Raw genomic sequence first — 26108 nt, 5'->3', positions numbered from 1 at the left:
TATTTAGAGGCTTTGTTAACCACAGACCTTATTTCAGGCGATTTAGCAAAAACCCATTCAAAAAACCCGAATTTAGAGCGATGGAACCGGAAGTCCTAAAATGCTAACTCGCTTCCGGGTTTTGCCTACAAAAACACTTCATCTCTGAGGTACTCTATTTGCATAAAATAAAAAATTCGGTCACTTTCTTTTTTTATACTACAAACCCGATTCCAAAAAAGTTGGGACACTGTACAAATTGTGAATAAAAAAGGAATGCAATAATTTACAAATCTCATAAAGTTATATTTTATTCACAATAGAATATTAGATAACATATCAAATGTTGAAAGTGAGACATTTTGAAATGTCATGCCAAATATTGGCTCATTTTGGATTTCATGAGAGCTACACATTCCAAAAAAGTTGGGACAGGTAGCAATAAGAGGCCGGAAAAGTTAAATGTACATATAAGGAACAGCTGGAGGACCAATTTGCAACTTATTAGGTCAATTGGCAACATGATTGGGTATAAAAGAGCCTCTCAGAGTGGCAGTGTCTCTCAGAAGTCAAGATGGGCAGAGGATCACCAATTCCCCCAATGCTGTGGCGAAAAATAGTGGAGCAATATCAGAAAGGAGTTTCTCAGAGAAATATTGCAAAGAGTTTGAAGTTATCATCATCTACAGTGCATAATATCATCAGTATTCAGAGAATCTGGAACAATCTCTGTGCGTAAGGGTCAATTTTTTTAACCAGACATTTACTGTACCAGAGTTTGCAAAACAGTGCATGTATTATTTTATGTATTTATTTTGTAAGCCTTGATACTTTAATCCACTGCTTGCTGCAGAAAGTATTAGACAGATTTAGGTGGCTATTGATCAAAGAGCACTTTTGTAATGTAATGCAGCTGTGAAAATTGTATGTTGTAAAATGAATGATCCTTTTGTTATTACGTCTGTGTCTTGCAAATGTGTTTGTAAAATAAAAAAAAAAATTAAAATGATGCTTTTGTGAAAAAAAACCCCTGCAAAATTCACATAAAAACATACAAACCCATACATCCCAAAAATAATTAAATAAATAATATTCTGCTTTTCAGGGAAATATAAAAGTGTACAGAACTAAGGCGTTTTGCAGCAAAACTAGACCTGCCATTGTGCAGAAGACACTTTTCTTTATTATGGTGACTTTGAATAAAACAATATCATTGAGCACAAAAGAATAGGTAATACACAGGACTGTATACACAATTATAAGTGCATATAAACTGTATGTTATATTATAGTAGACTTTATGGTTTCAATATAGTTTGTAATTTGGCATTTTAACAGGCTTTGTGAATCTGTTGGTTTGCTCTGTTTTTTCATGCATTTTTACAGATTGTTTAAAGGTCACGTGTAATAAATTGCTCAAATCTAGACTCAGAGTGTGACACACAGAGCCAGAAGTTGCACATGGAAGAGAAAGGTGGTGGATTCGTGCACTGTAATAAAATGCACAACACCTTTATGACTTAAATGAGCTGAAATGACCAAAAAAGAGATAAAAAAAACATAGTCTGTTTCTGTAAAATTACTTCAAGCTCAACAAACAAACCATAGATATTTTATTACAATTGTGGTAAAGCACATTTATCTCAGATGACCTGTTTAGATAAAACATCCAGGCCTTTAAAAGTTGCCGTGTATTTATTGCTGGTCCACTGATGTTTTTGATATTTAAAGGGCGATGAACTCGTTTTGCCCATAGAGTAAACTTCATCTTGTCTATGAGAAAAACTTTTTTTTTTTGTACATTATAAAATACAGGTGAGTGAGTTTTTAATTTAAAAGAATAAAAATGAATGTCAGATCATGTTTTCATGCATGCTATAATTTGAATTACATAATTTACTTAATTGCCTTTCAGATTCAATAATATGAAAGTCCAATTACATGCTGTTAAATATTAAAACAAACTCTCACAGTAAATCCATTATAAAATCAGATTATGAACATAAACAATATTAACAACACTTATCAGATTTGTTATAATCTTATTTACTTATTTTCCTTCCCATGTGTAGGATAATGGAAATGCACGTGTTTTTCCTACTTTGGATTTTTGTGATGCCTTATTGTACAGACACAACAACAGCTAAAGGTAAAGGTAAAAATTACACAGCTGGTTTCAGTTATACAGACTCATTCACATTATAAACACTGGTTGCTGATCAATGAACATGTCATATATTTTTATTAAGGCAAGTGGTCCCCTACAATTTATATGTTATACTTTTATACAATTCATTAAATGTCTTCTGGACAAAACTATGGTTTGATATTTTTGCATGTTCCCTTTTTTTATTTTTTAGGAAGTGTTTATTGTTGTTTTATGAAATCATAATTGTTTACATTTTGCTGAAAATGCTTATCTTATAATGTGAAAGATGTTTTTAGATAGCATTTCATATTTAAAAAAAAAAAAAAAAAAAACTCAATGGGGCATAATGTCCCAAAAGGACTGTGTCTAAAACAGATTTTTCTCCTTGGCAATAAAGGTGGAAGTGTACAATTGTTTTTTGCAGCTATAGACTGATACATCTATACAGAAATGTACTGTCAAAAATATAAATAAAAAAATAAATCTGGAGAAATAATCACAAATTTATAAGTCAAAAATTAAACATTATATGGTTAAATGTTTATTATTATTATTATTATTATTTTTATTTATTAATTTACTTGTTTTTATTACACATTTTGACTATGCTTTATCAATTTTAGGCCAAAAATCTCGCTTTATATGGCAAGGCCACACAGTCGGACCTGGTTGGAGAATCCTTGGGCACCAAATGGTCATGCCAGTAATGCTATTGATGGAAATCGTGACTCAAATTATGAACATGGATCCTGTACTGCTACTCCTATGCAAGATGACCCATGGTGGAGGTTAGATTTACTAGACCAGTACGTAGTGACCTCCATAACTATCACCAACAGAAAAGACTCTCCTGAAAGGATTGATGGAGCCGAGATACACATTGGAAACTCTCTGCTGAACAACGGCAACAGCAATCCATTGTAAGAAAAGTCCTTTCAAGAGGAGATTCTCTTAAAGAATGATGTGATGAGGTTACATACTGTATGAAATCAAATATTGTCCATATGCTGCCATTTTTATACAGGGCTGGAAAGATTTCATCCATTCCAGGTGGGAGATCCCTCACTTTCAAATGGAAAAAAGGCATTTCAGGCCGTTACATCAATGTGATCATACCTGGTCCTAGTAGGCTTCTTACTCTCTGCGAGGTTGAGGTTTACGGTTATCCAGCTCCTGATGGTGAGAATATGAACATTTATGATCAGGATTTGATCAGTTTGGCACTAATAAAACTAAACAATCCAAAGAGAGAAACACTCACTAATCTTTATAGTCAATAACAGAAATTTAATAAAACAACTTTATTCTTAAAAATCTTCATTTCTAGACTAAGATTAGTCATTTATCCAAAATTATGAATTCATGTGAAACCCATCTGTTGTTGTAGGTGAAAATGTGGCTTTAGGAGGAGTAGCTACACAAAGTTCCCTCCATGGAAATGGCTTTGCATTCAATGCTATTGATGGGAACAAAGATGGTGTTTACAGTCATGCATCCTGCACACACACTCGACATATCCTCAATACCTGGTGGAGACTGGACTTACTGAAAAGGCACAAAGTGTTTTCAGTGGTAATTACAAACACAGACAGTGATCCTAAAAGACTAAATGGGGCAGAAATCAGAATTGGAAACAGTCTGGACAACAATGGCAACAATAATCCCAGGTAAATGAATTCATCTCAATATGGCTTTTTAGAGAATTTAGAGAAGTTCTCAGAATTGCTGCAGTCTGCAATGTGACATAACTTGACTTCAAATTGGTAGAATGTGATTTGGATTTTGTACATTTTTTATTCTGTTCATTTGCATTTAACTAGTTTGACTTGATGCAGTTTTACTTTGACGGTTCAGAGTTTCTCAAGATGCTGAACTCACTCTTTCTTCAGGTGTGCTACGATCTCTTCCATTCCTCCTGTTTTTTCCACCTCTTTTGAATGTGATGGGATGGAAGGACGTTACATTAATGTTGTTATTCCAGGACGGCAAGATTCTCTTACACTGTGTGAGGTTGAAGTGTACGGATCACCACTGGATTGAAAAGCACTTTTAAAAAAAAGGCAAAATATTGGTGGCTTTATGGCTTTACTTTAACCAGACATTTACTGTACCAGAGTTTGCAAAACAATGCATGTATTATTTTAAGCCTCTGTGCTTTAACGTAATGCATGCTGCAAAAAGTATTAGACAGATTTGGGTGACTACTGATCAGTGGGCACTGGAAAATGGACAATATGGACAACACTTTGGATAACAGACATAGCAATGCATCATGTATTATAAGATCATTATGTTTGTAGTGTGATCCATTAAAACGTACAATATAGCCTATTTCAATTCAGACCTAGTGAAGTGATACTATTATTACTATTACTCCACTATCTGAAATATATTGTTCGCTGCAAACATGATGATCCTAAATTTACTATCAATAAATGTGTAAACAAAGTTGCAAAAATGGAAATACTCAATAAAGTACATTACCTCAGATGGTTGAATGGTTGGATTCCACAACTGGTAAAATAAAACATATATAAGACAATACAACATTTACTGTAGGAGCCATACAATTTACTGGTGACTTAATTTAAAGCTGCAGTCCGCGATTTTTGGCCCTCTAGCGGTTAATAAACAGAACTGCACACATCTTGCGGAAGAACATTGTAGCCGGATCTACTTTTCTCAGTGTATGTCTATGGCGAGTCATGCAGTTACTGTGATACTCTGCGGCGGGGTCCTACCAGTCCAGTCTGAAACAGTCCGAATATAAACACTTATTATAAGTTTAAGTTTAATAAGTGATATCTGGTTGCAAAAATAAAATTTAAAAATACATAAATATGTGAAGGGTATATACAGTTATTTTAAACCAATTTATGCTTTAATAACATTGCTCTAAGTATTTACAGTAATCTAATTTTTACTATAATCTTACTGTTAAAAACACCTAAATGTATAAAAAAGCATAACAGCAAATAATTTACAATTTTATTTTATTTTTTATATAAAAATTATATTAAATCTAACTCTAACTTCATGGCATTGAAGCTCAAATCCAGAATTATCAGCCTGCACACTGGTGAAGAAAGAAGTTCTGTCATATGTGTTAATTATTTACTTTTCCTGTTTTTTTAGGTTTTTGCCATAGTATCGTTTAAGTATCGGTATCGTGATATTTATGTTGGGTATCGTATCGAAGTCAAAATTTTGATATCGTGACAACACTAAAGTGTACCATAATGATTGAGGGTAAGACAAAAACACGGTTTGGAAAATTGATTCATGTTGTACATTCTCATTATATCATTTTTGTAAATTTTGAACACAAAAAAAGCTTTAAAAAACTGTTCTGTTGCGCTTCTGATTTGGCAGTGAAATTCACAGATTTTGGTAACATAAGATGTGAAGGATTCTATGGTCCAGTTAGTATTTTCACCCCATAATGGCGGCTGCGCTACCGGAGCACCATTTAGTGGCTGTTGCTCAAAAAGTATCAGAGTGTCGCCTCTTGGGTTCTATACTTTTTAGGCAGGAACACACCAAGCCGACGGTCGGCCGTTAGGCAGTTTTTGTTCATCGGCCGACTAAGTTTTCTCAGTGTGTTCCGCACCGTCGGCTGAAGTTGGTCCTCATTGGCTTTATTTCGGCCGATTCGAAATGTTGAATCGTGTCGGAGCTCGTCGGTCCGTCGGGCCATCTGATCATTCTGATTGGCTGTTCAGATACTGCCACCTGCTGGTTTGGAGAGGCATTTCGCTTCACGCAGGCGCAGAACTGACATGCTTCTTGGCCGTCGGCTGTTTAGCGTTGGTTTGGTGCGTCAGGACAATTTTGGACACAAATGCTGCCGACGTGAGCCAACCCCGCAGTCTGCTTTCATCGCCACTAGTTCGTCGGCGTCAGCTTGGTGTGTTCCTGCCTTTTGTCTCTACATAAACCAGCACTCCTCAGTTCACCTTCATCTGGTCTCATTGTTACTACCCTATGCTAGCCTTACTTATCTACCTCTGGATACCTACCTACACTCTAAACCCGATTAAATTGGCAAAACTCAAAAACTTTGAGGCAAATGGTTGCCTCAATTTTTAAGTTAAGAAATTCAAAGTTTAAGTAAGCAGAACTGGCAGATTTTTATTTTGTACTCATACAGTTTAATTGTTCTTAACTTAAAATGTTTGAGTACACTCATAGGCCATGTTCACACAGCAGCAGAATACGGTTGTCAGTCCTGTATTTGAGTCCTTAATACGGTTACGTTCACACACAGTACGGTTATTTACGGCAGTGACAACCGCATTCTATAACAGAACTCACACCCATACATTTTCAGGACTCACAACCGCATTCTCGGAATATTTGCGCTGTGTGAACGGAGCAGGACTGGACAACAAGTTGTCCGTCATGTCAGTGCGAGAGAGCTGCTACACTAAAGGGTTTTGTGTGTGTGGTTTAACTTTCGGCAAATTACAGCGAGGGAGAGATGAGCTGTGTGTCATCTGATGGTTTTAGATCAGTCATTGTTCTCCTCTCCAAACTGCTCCTGTCAGTTTTGTATTCCACGCGTGACTCAAATGCTGTGTCATGGGCGGCAGCACGAGACACTACAAAGGACGTGAGACACGAGTGCAACGATTGTGTCCGGCTAGCGTATGTTTACATTGAAGCTGCTGTCGGTCAATGAAGATTTGATGGATGAACTCGTGGCTCAGCTGGCGATAAGCGATAAGACTTTTCAGTTTTATGGACGTCACCATGACTTTGGTCACTGTCGCTATGGTTATTAGTAAGAGAATACCTACAGGCTTGACTCTCTTTGCACGTTCATACAGAGAGTATTCGAGACGCTGCTGTAATTTGCTGTGTGAACGAGACATTTCGAGACTCACACCTGTAAGTAAATGCGGTTGTCAATCCCAAAAACTGATGGTGTGAACGTGGCCTTACATTTAACTTAAAATTATCACGTAACTCCAATGTAAACATGTTTATTACCATAAAATTAGCTAGCTATAACAAGCTAATTCAAAAAAGCTAACATGTTAACAATAGTATAGCACTTGTTGAATGAGTACAGCAATAAAGCATTTAACATTGCTCTCAAACCAAGCTGCATGCACCACTCGCCATGATGGTAACTCTCCAAAAACCCACATGAACAGAAACTCTTCTAAATTAGCTTAACAAAACATCAATCACTACTAAATCTCCCACCTAACATTAATCTAGTGCCATGGGCAAAGGGAAATAGAAATCCCAGCCCAGTTCCAGTTAAACTTAAGTTTGTCTAAATTAAAAAAAAAAAAAAAAAAAGTTCATTAAACTCAAAACAATGAAACAGTTCAGTTTACTTAAAATATCAGTTTTGTGATCTTGAATGAAAAAGAAAGTGCTAAATACTCTTAAAAGTTAACTTGACTGAATTAATTTGTTTAATTTAAGTTTGTCCTATTCAAACTAATTATTTTGAGCGTTAGGGTTTACAGTGTGGATACCTGTGGATACTTACCTGTGTGCTTTTACCTGTGTGCTTCTGTCTCAAACTGTCCAGTCCTCTTTCTTCAGTGATCATCTCGTCTTCAAACCAGCCAGCCTTCAATCACCTCTTATCTCCGCCTGCAAACAGATAAGAACATCATTACCCTGCCATCATCTCAAATATCTATTTTCCAGTTACTTACCTGTTTACATCTCGTGTGTCTCAATAAACTCTGATTGGATTTTACCCTTGTCTGCATTCTTCTGTTCCGTGACAGCAAAAATAACAAAATAACATGGCATTCATTGCTTAAGGTTAATGGGAGAAATAAATTATTAGAGTGATGTTTTTGTTTTGTTTTTACTTATTTTACTTTTGTTTTGCTTTATATTTAACAAATTAAATATACAAATATGGCATTTAAAACATCCCAAAAATAATAAAAAATAATAATATTGTGCTTTGCAGGAGAAATATAAAAGTTTATATTTTTTACAATATAAAAGTGTAGTCTTGCAGCAGACACTTATTCTCTTAAACACAAAATAGAAAAAATAACACTGCACAGGACTGTAAACAATTATATAAACTGTGTATGTCACATTAAAGTAGACTTTATGGTTTGTACATTGTTTGTAATTTGGCATTTTGAAGGCCTTTGTGAATCTGTTGGTTTGCTCTGTTTTTCATGCATTTTTACAGATTGCTTAAAGGTCATGTGTAATAAACAGCTCAAAACAAGAGTGTGACACACAGAGCCAGAAGTTATTTACAGGCATATACTGTATATGAGGGAAATTTGTGCACTGCAATAAAACGCACAGCACCTTTTTGACTTAAATTAGCAGAAAAAAATGTAGAAAAACATAGTCTGTTTCCTTAAAGTTACTGCAAACTCAACAAACAAACCATAAATATTTATATTACAATTGTGGTAAAGCATATTTATTTCAGATGACCTGTTTAGATAAAACATCCAGGCCTTTAAAAGTCGCCGTGTATTTATTGCTGGTCCACTGATGTTTTTGATATTTAAAGGGTGAACTCGTTTTGCCCATAGAGTAAACTTCATCTTGTCCACGAGGAAAAGTTTTTGTTGTACATTATAAAATACAGGTGAGTGAATCGCTTACTTAAAAGAATCTAAATAAATGTCAGATTGTTTTCATGCATGCTATTATTTGAATTATAATTTATTAACTGCCTTTCAAATTCAATAATAAGAAAATTCAATTAGATTCTGTTAAATATTAAAATACTTTTACAGTAAATCCATTATAAAATCAGATTATAAACAAAATTAACAACACTTATCAGATTTGTTATAATCTTATTTACTTATTTTCCTTCCCATGTGTAGGATAATGGAAATGCACATGTTTTTCCTACTTTGGATTTCTGTGATGCCTTATTTTACAGACACAACAACAGCGAAATTACACAGCTGGTTTCAGTTAAACAGACATTATAAACACTGATGACTGAACATGTCATATTTTTATCAAGGCAAGTTGTCACCTATGATTTATATGTTGTACTTTTTTACAATTCATTGAATCTCTTTTGGACTAAACTATGGTTTAATATTTTTGCATGTTCCCTTTTTTACCTTTTTTTAGCAAGTGTTTATTGTTAATTGTTGTTTTATGAAATCATAATTGTTTTCATTTTGCTAAAAATGCTTATCTTAAAATGTAAAAGACGGTTTTAGATAGCATTTCGTATTTCAAAAAACTCAATATAGGGGCATATTGTCACAAAAGGACTGTGTCTTTCTCCTTGGCAATAAGGATGTGTAAAATTGCTTTTTGTAGCTATAGACTGAGTAGATACATCTATACAAAAATTTAATGTAAAAAATATAAATAAATTAAATAAATAAACCCTGAGAGATAATCACTGAAGTCAAATGTAAAATATGGTCAAATGTTTTTTGTTTAATTATTATTATTGTGGTTTATTCATTTAGGTTTTTTATTACACATTTTGACTATGCTTTATCAATTTTAGGCAAAAATCTCGCCATTATATGGCAAGACCACACAGTCAGACCTGGTCAAGAATCCTTGGTCAGCAAATGGTCATGCCAGTAATGCTATTGATGGAAATCGTGACTCAAATTATGAACATGGATCCTGTACTGCTACTGAAGTGCAAGATGACCCATGGTGGAGGTTAGATTTACTAGACCAGTATGTAGTGACCTCCATAACTATCACCAACAGAAAAGACTCTCCTGAAAGGATTAATGGAGCCGAGATACACATTGGAAACTCTCTGCTGAACAACGGCAACAGCAATCCATTGTAAGAAAACCTTTCAAGAGGAGATTCTCTGTATGACAATATTTGATTTCATACTCTATGAAATCAAATATTGTCCATCTGCTGTCATTTTTATACAGGGCTGGAAAGATTTCATCCATTCCAGGTGGGAGATCCCTCACTTTCAAATGGAAAAAGGCATTTCAGGCCGTTACATCAATGTGTTCGTACCTGGTCCAAGTCAGCTTCTTACTTTCTGCGAGGTTGAGGTTTACGGTTATCCAGCTCCTGATGGTGAGAATATGAACATTTATGATCAGGATTTGATCACTTTGGCACTAACAAAAATAAGCAGAAATTTTAGATTTAGCATTGTTGCAGACACATATTTCATTTCTATACAGTAAAAGAGGAATTTATTCAAAATTATGAATTGATGTGAAAATTGTTGTAGGTGAAAATGTGGCTTTAGGAGGAGTAGCTACACAGAGTTCACTCGGTGGATATGCTTTTGCATTCAATGCTATTGATGGGAACAAAGATGGTGTTTATGGTCATGGATCCTGTACACACACTGCACTAGAGCTCAATCCCTGGTGGAGACTGGACTTACTGAAAAGACACAAAGTGTTTTCAGTGGTAATTACAAACAGATTAGAAAGTGTTGCTATAAGACTAAATGGTGCAGAAATCAGAATTGGAAACAGTCTGGACAACAATGGCAATAATAATCCCAGGTAAATGAATTCATCTTAATATGGGTTTTTAGAGAATTCAGGATCTCAGAATTACTGCAGTCTGCAATGTGACATATAACTTGGCTTCAGATTGGTAGAACGTGATTTTGATTTTACATTTTACATGTACATTTTTTGTTCTGTTCATTTACATTTAACTAGTTTGACTTGATGCAGTTTTGCTTTGACGGTTCAGAGTTTCTCAAGATGCTGAACTCACTCTTTCTTCAGGTGTGCTACGGTCTCTTCCATTCCTCCGGGGTTTCCCACCTCTTTTGAATGTGATGGGATGGAAGGACGTTACATTAATGTTGTTATTCCAGGACGGAAAGAGTATCTTACACTGTGTGAAGTTGAAGTGTACGGATCACCACTGGATTGAGAAGCACTTAAACAACAGGGTTTAAATAAAAAATAAATAAAAATATAGCTGCAAGCAGCGATGGCGGGCCCAAGCCCGGTTGCACCGCCAACCCGGTGGCTTCAGGGCAACTGTGCACAGCAGGCAATATGCATTTAAAACTTCCCTGAACTATCGTTTGTGCAACAGTCTTATGCTCCAAAAGCATGCTTTCATTAAATTTCAATATGTGTGGTATAAAAAATAAAATGATAAAATTAATAAATAGAGCCAAATCACAGAACCTGCAAAGACAGGTTCTTTTTTACAAGCACAACTTCATTTTGTACTATAAAGCGGCTATCCAGTGTGTTCATGTTTTCACCCATAGAGCTCTTACCTCGACGAACTCAAACACATAAAATGAGTCAAATACGTGTCCCACGCGAGAGAAGGCGGAGCCTCAGCGCACACCTCCTATTACGTTATCGTCACTGACCAATGGTAGTACGAAGGTGTTTTGCAGCTGGAGCGAACTTTTCCTGAAAGTTCGCTTTGGCAAGCTGTTTCGAACTTCCAAAAAGAACACAAAACAAACTTCGTTTTGGCCTGATTTGGTTCGAATTGACGTCACATCAGTTCATTCTTCGATTTTGTTTGAAGTATACCGGGGCCTTCAACCTACCCATCACAGAAACATGTAACCATCCCTAGATTTAAATAAAAACATATTTTGGCTGATTTATAAGCCTTTTAAAATAGTGAGGACCAGTCAAATGTCCTGACTAGTGGGTTGTGAAAGTATTCCACAAAATAAGTGAGGACACTTGGTCTTCACAAGTATAGTCAAAACAAGTACAGAGAGGGACACAGACAGAGACCCTCACACACACACACACACACACTCTCACGCACACACAGAAAGAGTCAGACTGAGGGAGTGAGGGGGAGGGGGGTGCCACAGAGAGAGGGAGAGAGAGAGGGTGAAAAAATCCACATTCAAACCAAAATATCAGACTTCCTGTTGGTCAGAGCTAATGACTGTAAATTAGAAAGTTGTCTGGCTTAATGAGATCAATGTGTGTACCAAGTTTGGTGACTGTAAGTTAAACTAACCCCCCACTTTTTTCAAAAGGTGGCGCTATAGAGGCCCTCCTTCCTGCCCATTTCTGAGGCTTTGCCCATGTCTACTGGATGACAATCCTGACATATAAGTCGAGTTTCATGCAATTTGAAGCATGCTAAGTGTCTCAAACCCATCCAAAACAAATATTGAAGTTTGATCTGTTGCTATGGCAACAGTGTTTGAAAAATATAAAAAATCTTTTTACAGGTCTTCATTCGTTATGTCTTGACATTATTCTAATGAAGTTTGAAGCAAATTGGGTAAAAATTTGAGGGCAATCTTAAAGCATTTTGAAAGTGACACACTTCCTGCTGCCAGTTGATGGCGCTATAACTTTGACTCACAATAATCACCTCCATGTGATCGGACTCCTACAACGAACACACAGCTGAAGTTTTACAAAGATCAATCAATGTATGCAGAAGTTATAACACACTTCCTGTTTCCCTTTTCTCGCCATAAATTCGTTGCCTCGCCATGGCCAAACCATTTGAGATATCAAAAATCTGCTCGAAATTTTACATCATCAGTGTCTTGACTTCTTTCTGACCGAGTTTGGTGGTGATCGGATTAATTGACTAGGAGAAGTATATCAAATTCCAGAGCGTGCGTTTTTCAAACAACCCATAATAGCTGACTTCCTGTTGAGCTGACGTATAACTTAGAGCATGAAAGTTGTTTAGCCTGATGAGGTCTATATGTGTACTGAGTTTCATACAAATACATGCAAGTGTGTTTGATATATGGACCAAGTTTTCGGACACCATTCAAGGGGGCGCTGTCGAGCCCCCCTGCCACGCCGGGTCCCATTCTTTGCGGCGTCCTAATGGCCGCAGATTCCAATGTGTGGCTTTTATAAAAATAAATACTCAGAGGAAATAATAGGCTACAAACCTGGGAAATGTCACCAGCTCAGTCACCCTCATCACTACATTTCCCAGAATCCTTCCTGCTCACCACCTGCACACAATCCTCAATCACCTGAGGATCTAGCGTATGTTTACATTGAAGCTGCTGTCGGTTAATGAAGATTTGATGGATGAACTCACGGCTCAGCTGGACAGTCCTGTCAAAAGTGATAAGAGTTTTCAGTTTTATGGACATCGCCATCTTTGAAATGACTTTGGTCACTGTCGCTATGGTTAGTAGAAAGAGAATATGGGCTTGACTCTCTTTGCGCGTTCATACAGAGAGTATTCGAGACGCTGCTGTAAGTTGCTGTGTGAACAAGACATTTTGAGACTCACACCTGTAAGTAAATGCGGTTGTCAATCCCAAAAACTGATGATGTGAACGTAGCCTTGCATTTAAATTAACTCGAACTGTCCAGTCCTCTTTCTTCAGTGATCATCTCGTCTTCAAGCCAGCCAGCCTTCAATCACCTCTTGAAAACAGATAAGAACATCATTACCCTGCCATCATCTCAAATATCTACTTTCCAGTTACTTACCTGTTTACATCTCGTGTGTCTCAATAAACTCTGATTGGATTTTACCCTTGTCTGCATTCTTCTGTTCCGTGACAGCAAAAATAACAAAATAACATGGCATTCATTGCTTAAGGTTAATGGGAGAAATAAATTATTAGAGTGATGTTTTTGTTTTGTTTTTACTTATTTTACTTTTGTTTTGCTCTATATTGAACAAATTAAATATACAAATATGGCATTTAAAACATCTCCAAAATAATAAAAAAAATAATATTATGCTTTGCAGGAGAAATATAAAAGTGTACAGACTAAGGAGTCTTGCAGCAGACACTTTTATTCATGATGGTGACTGAATAAAACACAAAATAGAAAAAATAACACTTGACTGCTTAAAGGTCATGTGTAATAAATAGCTCAAAACAAGAGTGTGACACACAGAGCCAGAAGTTATTTACAGGCATATACTGTATATGAGGGAAATTTGTGCACTGCAATAAAATGCACAGCACTTTTACGACTTAAATTAGTGGAAAAAATGTAGAAAAGTTTCCTTAAAGTTACTGCAAACTCAACAAACAAACCATAAATATTTATATTACAATTGTGGTAAAGCATATTTATTTCAGATGACCTGTTTAGATAAAACATCCAGGCGTTTAAAAGTTGCCGTGTATTTATTGCTGGTCCACTGATGTTTTTGATATTTAAAGGGTGAACTCGTTTTGCCCATAGAGTAAATTTCATCTTGTCTATGAGGAAAATTTTTTGTTGTACATTATAAAATACAGGTGAGTGAATCGCTTATTTAAAAGAATCTAAATAAATGTCAGATTGTTTTCATGCATGCTATTATTTGAATTATAATGAATTAATTGCAAATTCAATAATAAGAAAATCCAATTAGATTCTGTTAAATATTAAAACACTTTTACAGTAAATCCATTATAAAATCAGATTATAAACAAACTAAATTAACAAAACTAATCAGATTTGTTTACTTTTATTCCCATAGGATAATGGACATGCACATGTTTTTCCTACTTTGGATTTTTGTGATGCCTTATTTTACAGACACAACAACAGCTAAAGGTAAAGTTCAAAATTACAGATAGTTTCAGTTAAACAAACATTATAAACACTGATGTCATATTTTTGTCAAGGCAAGTTGTCACCTATGATTTATGTGTTGTACTTTTATACAATTCATTAAATGTCTTCTGGACAAAACTATGGTTTGCTATTTTTCTCCTTGGCAATAAAGGTGGAAGTGTAAAATTGGCAGCTCTAGATATACAGAAATGTACTGTCAAAATGTAAATAAACCCTGAGAAATAATCACTGAAGTCAAAAATTAAATATTATATGGTCAAATGTTTTTTAATTATTATTATTATTTTGATTTATTTATTTATTTATTTATTTTTATTACACGTTTTGACTATGCTTGATCAATTTTAGCCAAAAATCTCGCTTTATATGGCAAGGCCACACAGTCAGACCTGGTTGGAAATCCTTGGGCACCAAATGGTCATGCCAGTAATGCTATTGATGGAAATCGTGACTCAAATTATGAACACGGATCCTGTACTGCTACTCCTACGCAAGATGACCCATGGTGGAGGTTAGATTTACTAGACCAGTACGTAGTGACCTCCATAACTATCACCAACAGAAAAGACTCTCCTGAAAGGATTGATGGAGCCGAGATACACATTGGAAACTCTCTGCTGAACAACGGCAACAGCAATCCATTGTAAGAAAGTCTTTCAAGAGGAGATTCTCTTAAAGAATGATGTGATGAGGTTACATACTGTATGAAATCAAATATTGTCCATATGCTGCCATTTTTATACAGGGCTGGAAAGATTTCATCCATTCCAGGTGGGAGATCCCTCACTTTCAAATGGAAAAAAGGCATTTCAGGCCGTTACATCAATGTGATCATACCTGGCCCTACTAAGGTTCTTACTCTCTGCGAGCTTGAGGTTTACGGTTATCCAGCTCCTGATGGTGAGAATATGAACATTTATGATCAGGATTTGATCACTTTGGCACTAACAAAAATAAGCAGATATTTTAGATTTAGCAATGTTGTAGACATATTCCATTTCTAAACTGCAAGACAAATTATTTAATCAAAACTGAATTGATGTGAAACCCATCTGTTGTTGTAGGTGAAAATGTGGCTTTAGGAGGAGTAGCTACACAAAGTTCCCTCTATGGAAATGCTTTTGCATTCAATGCCATTGATGGGAACAAAGATGGTGTTTACAGTCATGGATCCTGTACACACACTAAAGCAGACCTCAATCCCTGGTGGAGACTGGACTTACTGAAAAGGCACAAAGTGTTTTCAGTGGTAATCACAAACACATTAGACAGTGTTCCTGCAAGACTAAATGGGGCAGAAATCAGAATTGGAAACAGTCTGGACAACAATGGCAACAATAATCCCAGGTAAATGAATTCATCTTATGGCTCTTTTGAGAAGAAGTTCTCAGAATTACTGCAGTCTGCAATATGACATTATAACTTGATACAGTGTCATTTGGATTTTGTACATTTTTGTTTATTTTGTTCATTTGCTTTTAACTATGACTTGATGCAGTCCTGAGTTTTGCTTTGACAGTTCAGAGTTCACTCACTCTTTCTTCAGGTGTGCTACGGTCTCTTCCATTCCTGCTGGTTTTTCCACATCTTTTGAATGTAATGGGATGGAAGGACGTTACATTAATGTTGTTATTCCAGGACGGAAAGAGTATCTTACACTGTGTGAGGTTGAAGTGTACGGATCACCACTGGATTGAGAAGCACTTAAACAACAGGATGTAAATTAAAAAATAAAAATAAATAAATATTGGTGGCTGTAGGGCTTTACTTTAACCAGACATTTACTGTACCAGAGTTTGTAAAACAGTGCATGTATTATTTTAAGCCTCTGTGCTTTAACACACTGCATGCTGCAGAAAGTATTAGACAGATTTGGGTGACTATTGATCAAACGACACAAGAAAATGGACAATATGGACAACACTTTTTTGAAATGTAATGCAGCTGTGAAAATTGTATGTTTTAAAATGAATGATCCTTTTGTTATTAAGTCTGTAGTGTCTTGCAAATGCATTCATAAATAAAATAAAAATAATTAAAATGTTTTCTTGGTGGTGACTTCAAATAAAACAATATCTTTGAGCACAAAAGAATAGATAACACACAGGACTGTAAACAACTGAAAGTACATATAAGCTGTATGTCACATTATAGTAGACTTTATGGTTTCAACATTGTTTGTAATTTGGCATTTTGATGGGCTTTGTGAATCTGTTGGTTTGTTGATTTTTTCATGCATTTTTGCTTTAAGGTCACATGTAATAAATATCTCAAATCTAGACTCAGAATGTGACACACAGAGCCAGAAGTTGCATATACTGAGCTGAAATTACAAAAAAAAAAAAAAAAGGAAAAAAAAAAGAAGAGAGATGAAAAACATATGCCCGGTTGGTTTCACAGACAAAGCTTAAGCCTAGTCCCAGACTAAAGTGCATGTTTGAGTTGTTTTAACTAAAGCCATTTGCTCTGACATCTCTTAAAATATGTCAGTGCTATTGTTTTGTCTCAAGATGCACACCAGTAATATTTTTTTTTCTAAGGCATGTTTATTAAAGCTACTTAAATGTCCTAATTGAACTAAGGCCTAATCCTGGCTTAATCTAAGCCCTGCCTGTGAAACCAGGCCATAATCTGTTTCTATAAAGTTACTGCAAGCTCAACAAACAAACCATAGATATTTTATCTCAATTGTGATAAAGCACATTTATCTCAGATGACCTGTTTAGATAAAACATCCAGGCCTTTAAAAGTTGCCACCTATTTATTGCTGGTCCACTGATGTTTTTGATATTTAAAGGGGTGATGAACTCTTTTTGCCCATAGAGTAAACTTCATCTTGGGAGGGAAACTTTTTTTTTTTGTAGATTAGAAAATACAGGTGAGTGAACTGCTTATTTAAAAGAATCAAAAGAATGTCAGATTATGTTTTCAAGTGCATGCTATTATTTAAATTACATAATTTACTTAATTGCTTTTCAAATTCAATAATACAAAAGTCCAATTACATGCTGTTAAATATTAAAACAAACTCTCATAGTAAATCCATTATAAAATCAGATTATGAACATAAAATTAACAACACTTCTCAGATTTGTTATACTCTTATTTACTTTCCTTCCCATGTGTAGGATAATGGAAATGCACATGTTTTTCCTACTTTGGATTTTTGTAATGCCTTATTGTACAGACACAACAACATCTAAAGGTAAAGTTGATACACAGCTGGTTTCAGTTATACAGACTCATTCACATTATAAACACTGGTTGCTGATCAATGAACGTCATATATTTTTATCAAGGCAACTTGTCACCTATGATTTATATGTTGTACGTTTATACATGCATGTTCCCTTTTTAATTTTTTTAGTAAGTGTTTTTTGTTAATTGTTGTTTTATATAATAATAATTGTTTACATTTTGCTGCAAACGCTTATCTTAAAATGTAAAAGATATTTTTAGATAGCATTTCGTATTTCAAAAAAATACTCAATATGGGGCATATTGTCACAAAAGGACTGTGTCTTAAACAGGTTTTTCTCCTTGGCATTGAGGAAGTGTTTTTTTTTTTTGTAGCTATAGACTGAGTAGATACATCTATACAAAAATGTACTGTCAAAGATATAAATACATAAATAAATAAATAAATAAATAAATAAATAAATAAACCCTGAGAAATAGTCACTGAAGTCAAAAGTGAAATATATGGTCTTTTTTTTTAATTATTATTATTATTTTGGTTTATTCATTTACTTTATTACACAATTTAGCCAAAAATCTTGCTTTATATGGCAAGGCCACACAGTCGGACCTGGTCAAGAATCCTTGGTCAGCAGATGGTCATGCCAGTAATGCTATTGATGGAAATCGTGACTCAAATTATGAACATGGATCCTGTACTGCTACTGAAGTGCAAGATGACCCATGGTGGAGGTTAGATTTACTAGACCAGTACGTAGTGACCTCCATAACTATCACCAACAGAAAAGACTGCTGTCCTGAAAGGATTGATGGAGCCGAGATACACATTGGAAACTCTCTGCTGAACAACGGCAACAGCAATCCATTGTAAGAAAGTCTTTCAAGAGGAGATTCTCTTAAAGAATGATGTGATGAGGTTACATACTGTATGAAATCAAATATTGTCCACATGCTGTCATTTTTATACAGGGCTGCAAAGATTTCATCCATTCCAGGTGGAAGATCCCTCACTTTCAAATGGAAAAAAGGCATTTCAGGCCGTTACATCAATGTGTTCATACCTGGTCCTAGTCGGTTTCTTATTCTCTGCGAGGTTGAGGTTTACGGTTATCCAGCTTCTGATGGTTGTTACAACAGAGACACGGAGACTGAAGTAGAAGCAATCCAGTTAAGTATTTCTTCACAAGTAGTTGAGCATGGAGTGATAACAAGCAGATATAGCGTGATAAGAGATGAATGGGATATAATACTGTCCTTTTTAAACTTGCAGATGCTGGATGAGAGATGCAATGGAGGGAGACGATGGAGACACTCACACACACAGGTAGGTTTGCACACAGGGGGACCAGGAGATGAAGGAGATCGCTGGAGCAGGTAGGTAAGTCGTTTGGGAGTCCTTAAGGTAAGCATACATATGTCGTAGTGCGAACGAGACCGGACAGTGAGTGTGTGTGAGTGTGGTGGCTTTATGGTGCTGGTGATTGCAGAGTTAATGATGTGCAGGTGGCGGTAATTAGAAGGCTGGTGATTGAGTGCGTGGGTACTGCAGTGAGGTGGAACCTGACGTGTCTGTGACAATGGTGAGAATATGAACATTTATTAATAAAAATAAGCAGATATTTCAGATTTAGCATTGTTGTAGACACATATTCCATTTCTAGACTGTAAAACAAATAATTTATTCAAAACTGAATTGATGTGAAACCCATCTGTTGTTGTAGGTGAAAATGTGGCTTTAGGAGGAGTAGCTACACAGAGTTCCCTCCACGCATATGGCTTTGCATCCAATGCTATTGATGGGAACAAAGATGGTGTTTTTGGTCATGGATCCTGTACACACACTCCAGTAGAGCTCAATCCCTGGTGGAGACTGGACTTACTGAAAAGGCACAAAGTGTTTTCAGTGGTAATTACAAACATATTAGACAGTGATCCTTCAAGAATAAATGGTGCAGAAATCAGAATTGGAAACAGTCTGGACAACAATGGCAATAATAATCCCAGGTAAATGAATTCATCTTAATAATGATTTTTAGAGAATTTAGAAAAGTTCTCAGAATTACTGCAGTCTGCAATGTGAAATATAACTTGGCTACAAACTGGCACAATATGATTTGGCTTTGTACATTTTTATTCTGTTAATTTGCATTTAACTAGTTTGACTTGATGCAGTTTTGCTTTGACAGTTCAGAGTTTCTCAAGATGCTGAACTCACTCTTTCTTCAGGTGTGCTACGATCTCTTCCATTCCTGCTGGTTTTTCCACCTCTTTTGAATGTGATGGGATGGAAGGACGTTACATTAATGTTGTTATTCCAGGACGGAAAGACTATCTTATACTGTGTGAGGTTGAAGTGTACGGATCACCACTGGATTGAGAAGCGCTTAAACAACAGGGTGTAAAAAAACGTAATATTGGTGGATGTATGGCTTTACTTTAACCAGACATTTACTGTACCAGAGTTTGCAAAACAGTGCATGTATGCTTTAACACACTGCATGCTGCAGAAAGTATTAGACAGATTTGGGTGACTATTGATCAAACGACACTGGGAAATGGACAATATGGACAACACTTTGTTTTGAATGCAGCTGTGAAAATTGTATGTTGTAAAATGAATGATCCTTTTGTTATTACGTCTGTAGTGTCTTGCAAATGTATATGTAAAATACAAAATAGTAATTATTAAAATGCTTTTATAGAAAAATTAAAAAAAAAAAAAATCACAGGCTAAAAATCCTGGTAAATGTCACCAGCTCAGTCACCCTCATCACTACATTTCCCAGAATCCTTCCTGCTCACCACCTGCACACAATCCTCAATCACCTGCACCTGCCATCTATTACCCTCATTAGCAGCTCTCTACATAAACCAGCACTCCTCAGTTCACTTTCGTCTGGTCTTGATGTTACTATCCTCGCTAGCCTTACTTATGTGGATACCAACCCACCCACCCTGATTTAGTTGGCAAAACTCAAAAATTTTGAGGCAATCGGTTGAAAGAAATTCAAAGTTTAAGTAAGCAAAACTGGCAGATTTTTATTTTGTACTCATACAGTTTAATTGTTCTTAACTTGAAATGTTTGAGTACACTCATAGGCCATGTTCACACAGCAGCAGAATACAGTTGTCAGTCCTGTATTTGAGTCCTTAAAGGTGCCCTCGAATGAAAAATTGAATTTATCTTGGCATAGTTAAATAACAAGAGTTCAGTACATGGAAATGACATACAGTGAGTCTCAAACTCCATTATTTCCTCCTTCTTATATAAATCTAATTTGTTTAAAAGACCTCCGAAGAACAGGCGAATCTCAACATAACACTGACTGTTACGTAACAGTCGGGGTGTATGCCCCCAATATTTGCATATGCCAGCCCACGTTTCCAACATTATAAAAGGCATTAGACAAGGGCAGCCAGTATTAACGTCTGGATGTGCACAACCAAATCATCAGACTAGGTAAGCAAGCAAGAACAATAGCGAAAAATGGCAGATGGAGCAATAATAACTGACATGTTCCATGATAACGTACTCGGTTACTAACGTAACCTCGGTTCCCTGAGATGTGGAACGAGTACTGCGTATGGGGGAAAAGTCTCCCTTTTTCCCCGCCACTGAAGCCTTTTCAATAACGCAGTGTAACTGCACCGTCATTGGTTCACTCATAGACAAGTTGTTGAACCAATGGCGGCGCGGCTCAGGTGCGCGGCCTATGAGAAGAGAGCGCGCGCACATTCCCGCCAAAAGGGGCGGGGTAATGTGCTATATAAGCGAGCGAATCGCCATAGGCCATCAGGCCATATCGACTGAAGCGACGACCTAAGCCGCAGCCTCGTGGCACGGCAAGTAACGCAGTACTCGTTCCATATCTCAGGGAACCGAGGTTACGTTAGTAACCGAGTACGTTCCCTTTCGATATTTCACTCGTACTGCGTATGGGGGAACGAATTCAACCGCGCCGTGCCACGGCTGGGGAACGACAGAACTTGAGCAGGCACCAGAAGGGGCCGAGGACAAGTGAAGGCCGAAGCCGTCGTACCCTGTTACACTACGGAGGAGAGAACTCCTGAGTTTGTGATGTGCAAAAAGCGGAATATTAAGGGGCCGCAATTTTACACTGAAAGGACCCGAGCATGCAAGGTCGGAACGTCCAACTGGTAGAATCTGACGAAAGTGGACGGCGAGGACCAGCCGGCCGCCTCACAGATGTCTTTGATAGAGACTCCACTGGACCAGGCCCATGATGAAGCCATGCCTCTAGTGGAATGGGCTCTAACTCCAATGGGGCATGTAGCGCCTGCAGAGGAGTAAGAAAGGGCTATGGCGTCAACGATCCATCGTGATAGACGCTGTTTCGAGACCGGAGACCCTTTGGTGCGGCCACCAAAACAAACGAATAGCTGATCAGATTGCCGGAAGGGCTGTGATCGCTCGATGTAGACGCGCAAAGCCCTAACGGGGCATAGTGATTCTAGCTCTGGCTCGTCCGATGAACGGGGGAGCGCAGAGAGTGAGATCACTTGTGCTCTGAACGGCGTAGAGAGCACCTTGGGAACGTAGCCAACCCTTGGTTTAAGCACGACCGTGGAGTCGTTAGGCCCGAATTCAAGGCATGCAGGGCTCACAGAGAGTGCCTGCAGATCGCCAACGCGTTTAACCAATGCCAATGCAAGTAGCAGAGCGGTTTTAAACGTTAAGGGCTTGAGGCCTGCTAGACTTAATGGCTCAAAAGGAGGACCTTTAAGAGCCCTGAGGACCAAAGAGAGGTCCCAGGGGGGAACGGTGAGGGGACGAGGAGGATGCAATCGCCTAGAACCCCTCAGAAACTTAATAATCAAGTCGTTCCGCCCTACAGATTGTCCAGCAATGGGCGAGTGAAACGCCGCAATGGCTGCTACGTAAACCTTGAGCATGGAAGGGGCTCGCCCCGAGTCCAGTCGCTCTTGGAGGAAAGTTAGTATGGAAGATACTCCGCATTCCTCCGGGTCTATGCTGCGTGTAGAACACCAGCTAGCAAAGACCGACCACTTCTGGGCGTAGAGACGTCTCGTGGACGGAGCTCTTGCCTGTGAAATGGTATCTAGCACATTCCTGGGGAGGTCAGACGGCTCCCGTCAAGGATCCACAGATGTAGAGCCCAAAGCTCTGGCTGTGGGTGCCAGATTGTTCTGTTTGCCTGAGAGAGGAGATCCCGTCTCAGGGGAATTGGCCATGGGGCTTTCGTGGAAAGCCGAAACAGCTCCGAGGTCCAAACCTGGCTCCTCCAGAGTGGGGCCACCAACAGAACTTTGTGTCTGTCCTCTCTGATCCGTCTGACGACCTGAGGGATCAGGGCGATCGGAGGAAAGGCGTAAAGAAGGGTATTGGGCCAGATGTGGGCCAATGCTTCGTCCTTCTTGGAGAAATAAGTTGGGCAATGAGAGTTGTCTCCTGAGGCAAAGAGGTCCACCTCTGCTTTCCCGAAGAACTCCCATATGGTTTGAACAGTCTGGGGATGGAGCATCCACCCCTCCGAGGGGATGTTGTTCCGAGACAGCATGTCTGCTCCCAGATTGCTTTTCCCAGGTATATGAGTCGCTTTGAGTGAGCGAACACTTGGGGAAGCCCATTCCAGAAGGCGTTTCGCCAGAGCGCATAAGCGGCTGGACGAAAGACCCCCCTGGCGATTTATATATGAGACCACTGTCATACTGTCCGATTGGACTAGGACGTGGCGATCCGTCAGACGAGAATGGAAGGCTTGGAAGGCTCGTATCACTGCCAATAATTCGAGGCAGTTGATGTGAAGGTGGCTTTCCTCGTGTGTCCACGAGCCGAAAGCCGGGCTGCCCTCGCACAGGGCACCCCAACCTGAGTTGGATGCGTCTGTCGAGAGAACCGTCCTTCGTGTTACTGCCTGTAGGGGTACTCCTAGAGTGAACCAAGTAGGGTTCATCCAAGGTTTCAGAGCCATCAAACAGGCCTGATTGACCTTGAGGCGAAGGCGCCCGTGACGCCAAGCGTAAGGAGGGACCCGGGTTTTCAGCCAGAACTGCAGGGGCCGCATGCGAAGCAGGACGAGCTGGAGCACTGGGGAGGCAGAAGCCATGAGCCCTAGCAACCTCTGGAAGAGCTTCAGAGGGAGTCAGGCCTTGTTCTTGACGGAAGCCGCGAGCTGCTGAATAGCCAGAGCGCGCTCTGGTGAGACTACGGCCGTCATGCGGACCGAGTCGAACACTGCACCCAGGAACGAAATTCGTTCAGTGGGGAGTAGTGAGCTCTTGGCTAGGTTGACCCTGAGACCCAGGCACTGTAAGTGGCTGAGGAGCACGGATCTGTGGTGTTCTAGTTCCGAACGCGAGCTGGCCAGGATGAGCCAGTCGTCGAGGTAATTCAAAACTCGTATTCCCATCTGTCTCAGAGGGGAAAGAGCCGCATTCATGCACATCGTGAAAGTGCGGGGGGCCAGGGAGAGCCCGAAGGGGAGGACCGTGTACTGATAAGCCACACCCTCGAATGCGAATCTCAAGAATCGCCTGTGATGGGGGGCTATCTGGATGTGAAAGTAAGCGCCTTTCAGATTCAGCGAGCAAAACCAATCCTCGTGGCAAATCTGCGCAAGGATTTGTTTCAGCGTCAGGACTTTGAACTTTCGCTTCATAAGGGAAAGATTCAACAACCTGAGGTCCAAAATGGGTCTGAGACCGCCGTCTTTCTTGGGTACCAGAAAGTAGCGGCTGTAAAAGACTCGCTCTCTGGAAAAGGGACTGTTTCTATAGCCCCTTTTCTGAGTAGAGTTACGACCTCGGCTCGGAGGACGTGAACGTCGTCCGCTTGTACCACGGTCTGGATGACCCCTCCAAATCGCGGAGGTCTTCTGGTGAACTGGAGCGAGTTACCCTGGATTACGACTTTTAGAATCCATCTTGACACCCCGGGGATGGCTTTCCAAGCCTCGGCCCGTGTGGCAAGAGGGAGGATTACGTCGGGTGACGGCCCGAGAGAGGGCGGGCCGGACACCGGGAGTGATGGAAGAGGAAATTTGCTCTTTTGTGAAATGTTTAAAAATAGGGTCGCCGTTAAAACGGCGGTTGGGGAGGGCACAATACTTGTGGGCCCTGTGACAGCAGGCTGTGTTATTCCCGCGCCCAGAGTTGAACGAGGCGGAAGGGAATTTGCACGAAGGAGCTTCTGGGGTGGTCCGACCGCGGCGGGACATGCCCTAGTCCTCTTCCTTAACAGATCAGGATGACTTCGGAGTCGCCGGGTCCAGCGCAATCCTGGGCCGGGGTCCCTGGCGTCTCGGGAAGGGTGGGCGCTTAGAAGGGCGCGAGCGCTGGCGGCGCTGAGCCGGCGCAGGCCTGGGGCGGCTAGAAGCAGACGCAGAGCTCGAGCGCTTGGGTAAGAAGTGTCTCATGGCCTGAGACGACTTCTGTGCAGCTGTGAAGCGCTCCGTGAAACCCTCCACTGCCGGCCCAAAGAGTCCTGACGGGGAGACGGGGGCATCCAAGAAGGCCGTCTTGTCCTGATCCTTAATTTCCGTCAGGTTTAGCGACAGGTGGCGCTCCAGCACAACGAGGCTGGCCATGGATCTGCCAATGGCCTGGGCTGTGGCTTTCGTGGCCCGCAGGGCTAAATCCGTGCCGCTGCGGAGGTCCCGAAAAGCAGGCGCATCAGTGCCGGACTCGTCCAATGAGCGGAGGAGTTTGGCCTGGAATACTTGGAAGATGGCCATGGAGTGTAGTGCTGAAGCGGCTTGGCCCGCTGAGGCGTAGGCCCTTCCTGCCAGGGCGGAGGTCGTCCTGCAGGGTTTGGACGGGAGGGCTCTCTTCGTCTTCCATCCCACAGCCGCGGGAGGACAGAGGTGAGCGGCCACTGCTTCATCCAAGGGCGGCAGATGCAGCCCTTTTCTTCCGAGCCGTCCACAGAGGTGAGGGCTGAGCGGTGCGAAGTATGCAGGCGGGCAGAGTAAGGGGCGCGCCACGACTTCGTGAGCTCCTCGTGGACTTCTGGGAAGAAGGGAGCGGAGCGCTGGCGAGGGGCCTGACGACGACCTGGGAGGAACCACTCATCCAGGCGGCTCCTAGATGGCTCCTCTGGAGGGGCCCAATCGAAGTCGAGGTCTTCGACGGCCTTGGACAGGACACGGAAGAGCTCGGCGTCCATGCCCGTACCGTGGTCGATGGGCTCCAAGGAAGGCAGGGGGGCGGGGTCGTCCGACTCGCCAACCCAGGCTTCTGGCTCAGAGGCTGCCATAGACACAGAGTCGAAGAGGGGCTCTTCGTTGGATCCGCCAAATGAGACGAGGTCGCTCGCATCTG

The 26108-nt window shown here is 39.6% G+C and overlaps 2 protein-coding genes across 4 annotated transcripts in view; both read left to right on the top strand.

Moving 5' to 3' along the window:
- Window positions 1-1625: 1625 nt before the first annotated feature.
- LOC125243647 (fucolectin-like) overlaps window positions 1626-26108 on the top strand; it is a 42071-nt gene continuing 17588 nt past the window's right edge. Inside the window, exons 1-6 of one of the 3 annotated variants that reach the window (XM_048153431.1) lie at window positions 1626-1793; window positions 2051-2127; window positions 18377-18674; window positions 18777-18931; window positions 19529-19811; window positions 20034-20791. In XM_048153431.1, coding sequence (XP_048009388.1) covers window positions 2055-2127; window positions 18377-18674; window positions 18777-18931; window positions 19529-19811; window positions 20034-20184 — 960 coding nt within the window. In that variant the 5' untranslated portion in view covers window positions 1626-1793; window positions 2051-2054 and the 3' untranslated portion in view covers window positions 20185-20791. Of the gene's footprint in view, window positions 1794-2050; window positions 2128-17398; window positions 17488-17737; window positions 17815-18376; window positions 18675-18776; window positions 18932-19528; window positions 19812-20033; window positions 20792-26108 lie in introns of those variants that run through there. The other 2 variants (XM_048153432.1, XM_048153434.1) reach the window with 2 other exon arrangements.
- Window positions 14189-16597, top strand: LOC125243649. The gene is made up of 6 exons (XM_048153435.1): window positions 14189-14287; window positions 14512-14588; window positions 14958-15252; window positions 15355-15509; window positions 15674-15956; window positions 16156-16597. Exons 2-6 carry the CDS (start codon window positions 14516-14518, stop codon window positions 16304-16306), a joined length of 957 nt encoding a protein of 318 aa, XP_048009392.1. The 5' UTR covers window positions 14189-14287; window positions 14512-14515; the 3' UTR covers window positions 16307-16597.

The sequence above is a fragment of the Megalobrama amblycephala genome, linkage group LG13, assembly GCF_018812025.1.
Source record: "Megalobrama amblycephala isolate DHTTF-2021 linkage group LG13, ASM1881202v1, whole genome shotgun sequence".
Taxonomy (NCBI): domain Eukaryota; kingdom Metazoa; phylum Chordata; class Actinopteri; order Cypriniformes; family Xenocyprididae; genus Megalobrama; species Megalobrama amblycephala.
Note: the sequence above shows the minus strand (reverse complement) of the source record. Positions and strands in the feature narration are given on the sequence as shown.

Coding starts and splice junctions, on each gene's coding strand:
- LOC125243649 (XM_048153435.1), top strand. CDS start 14,516: ATGGACATGCACATGTTTTTCCTACTTTGGATTTTTGTGATGCCTTAT. Junction 14,589..14,957: donor AGACACAACAACAGCTAAAG/GTAAAGTTCAAA, acceptor GATCAATTTTAG/CCAAAAATCTCGCTTTATAT. Junction 15,253..15,354: donor AACGGCAACAGCAATCCATT/GTAAGAAAGTCT, acceptor ATTTTTATACAG/GGCTGGAAAGATTTCATCCA.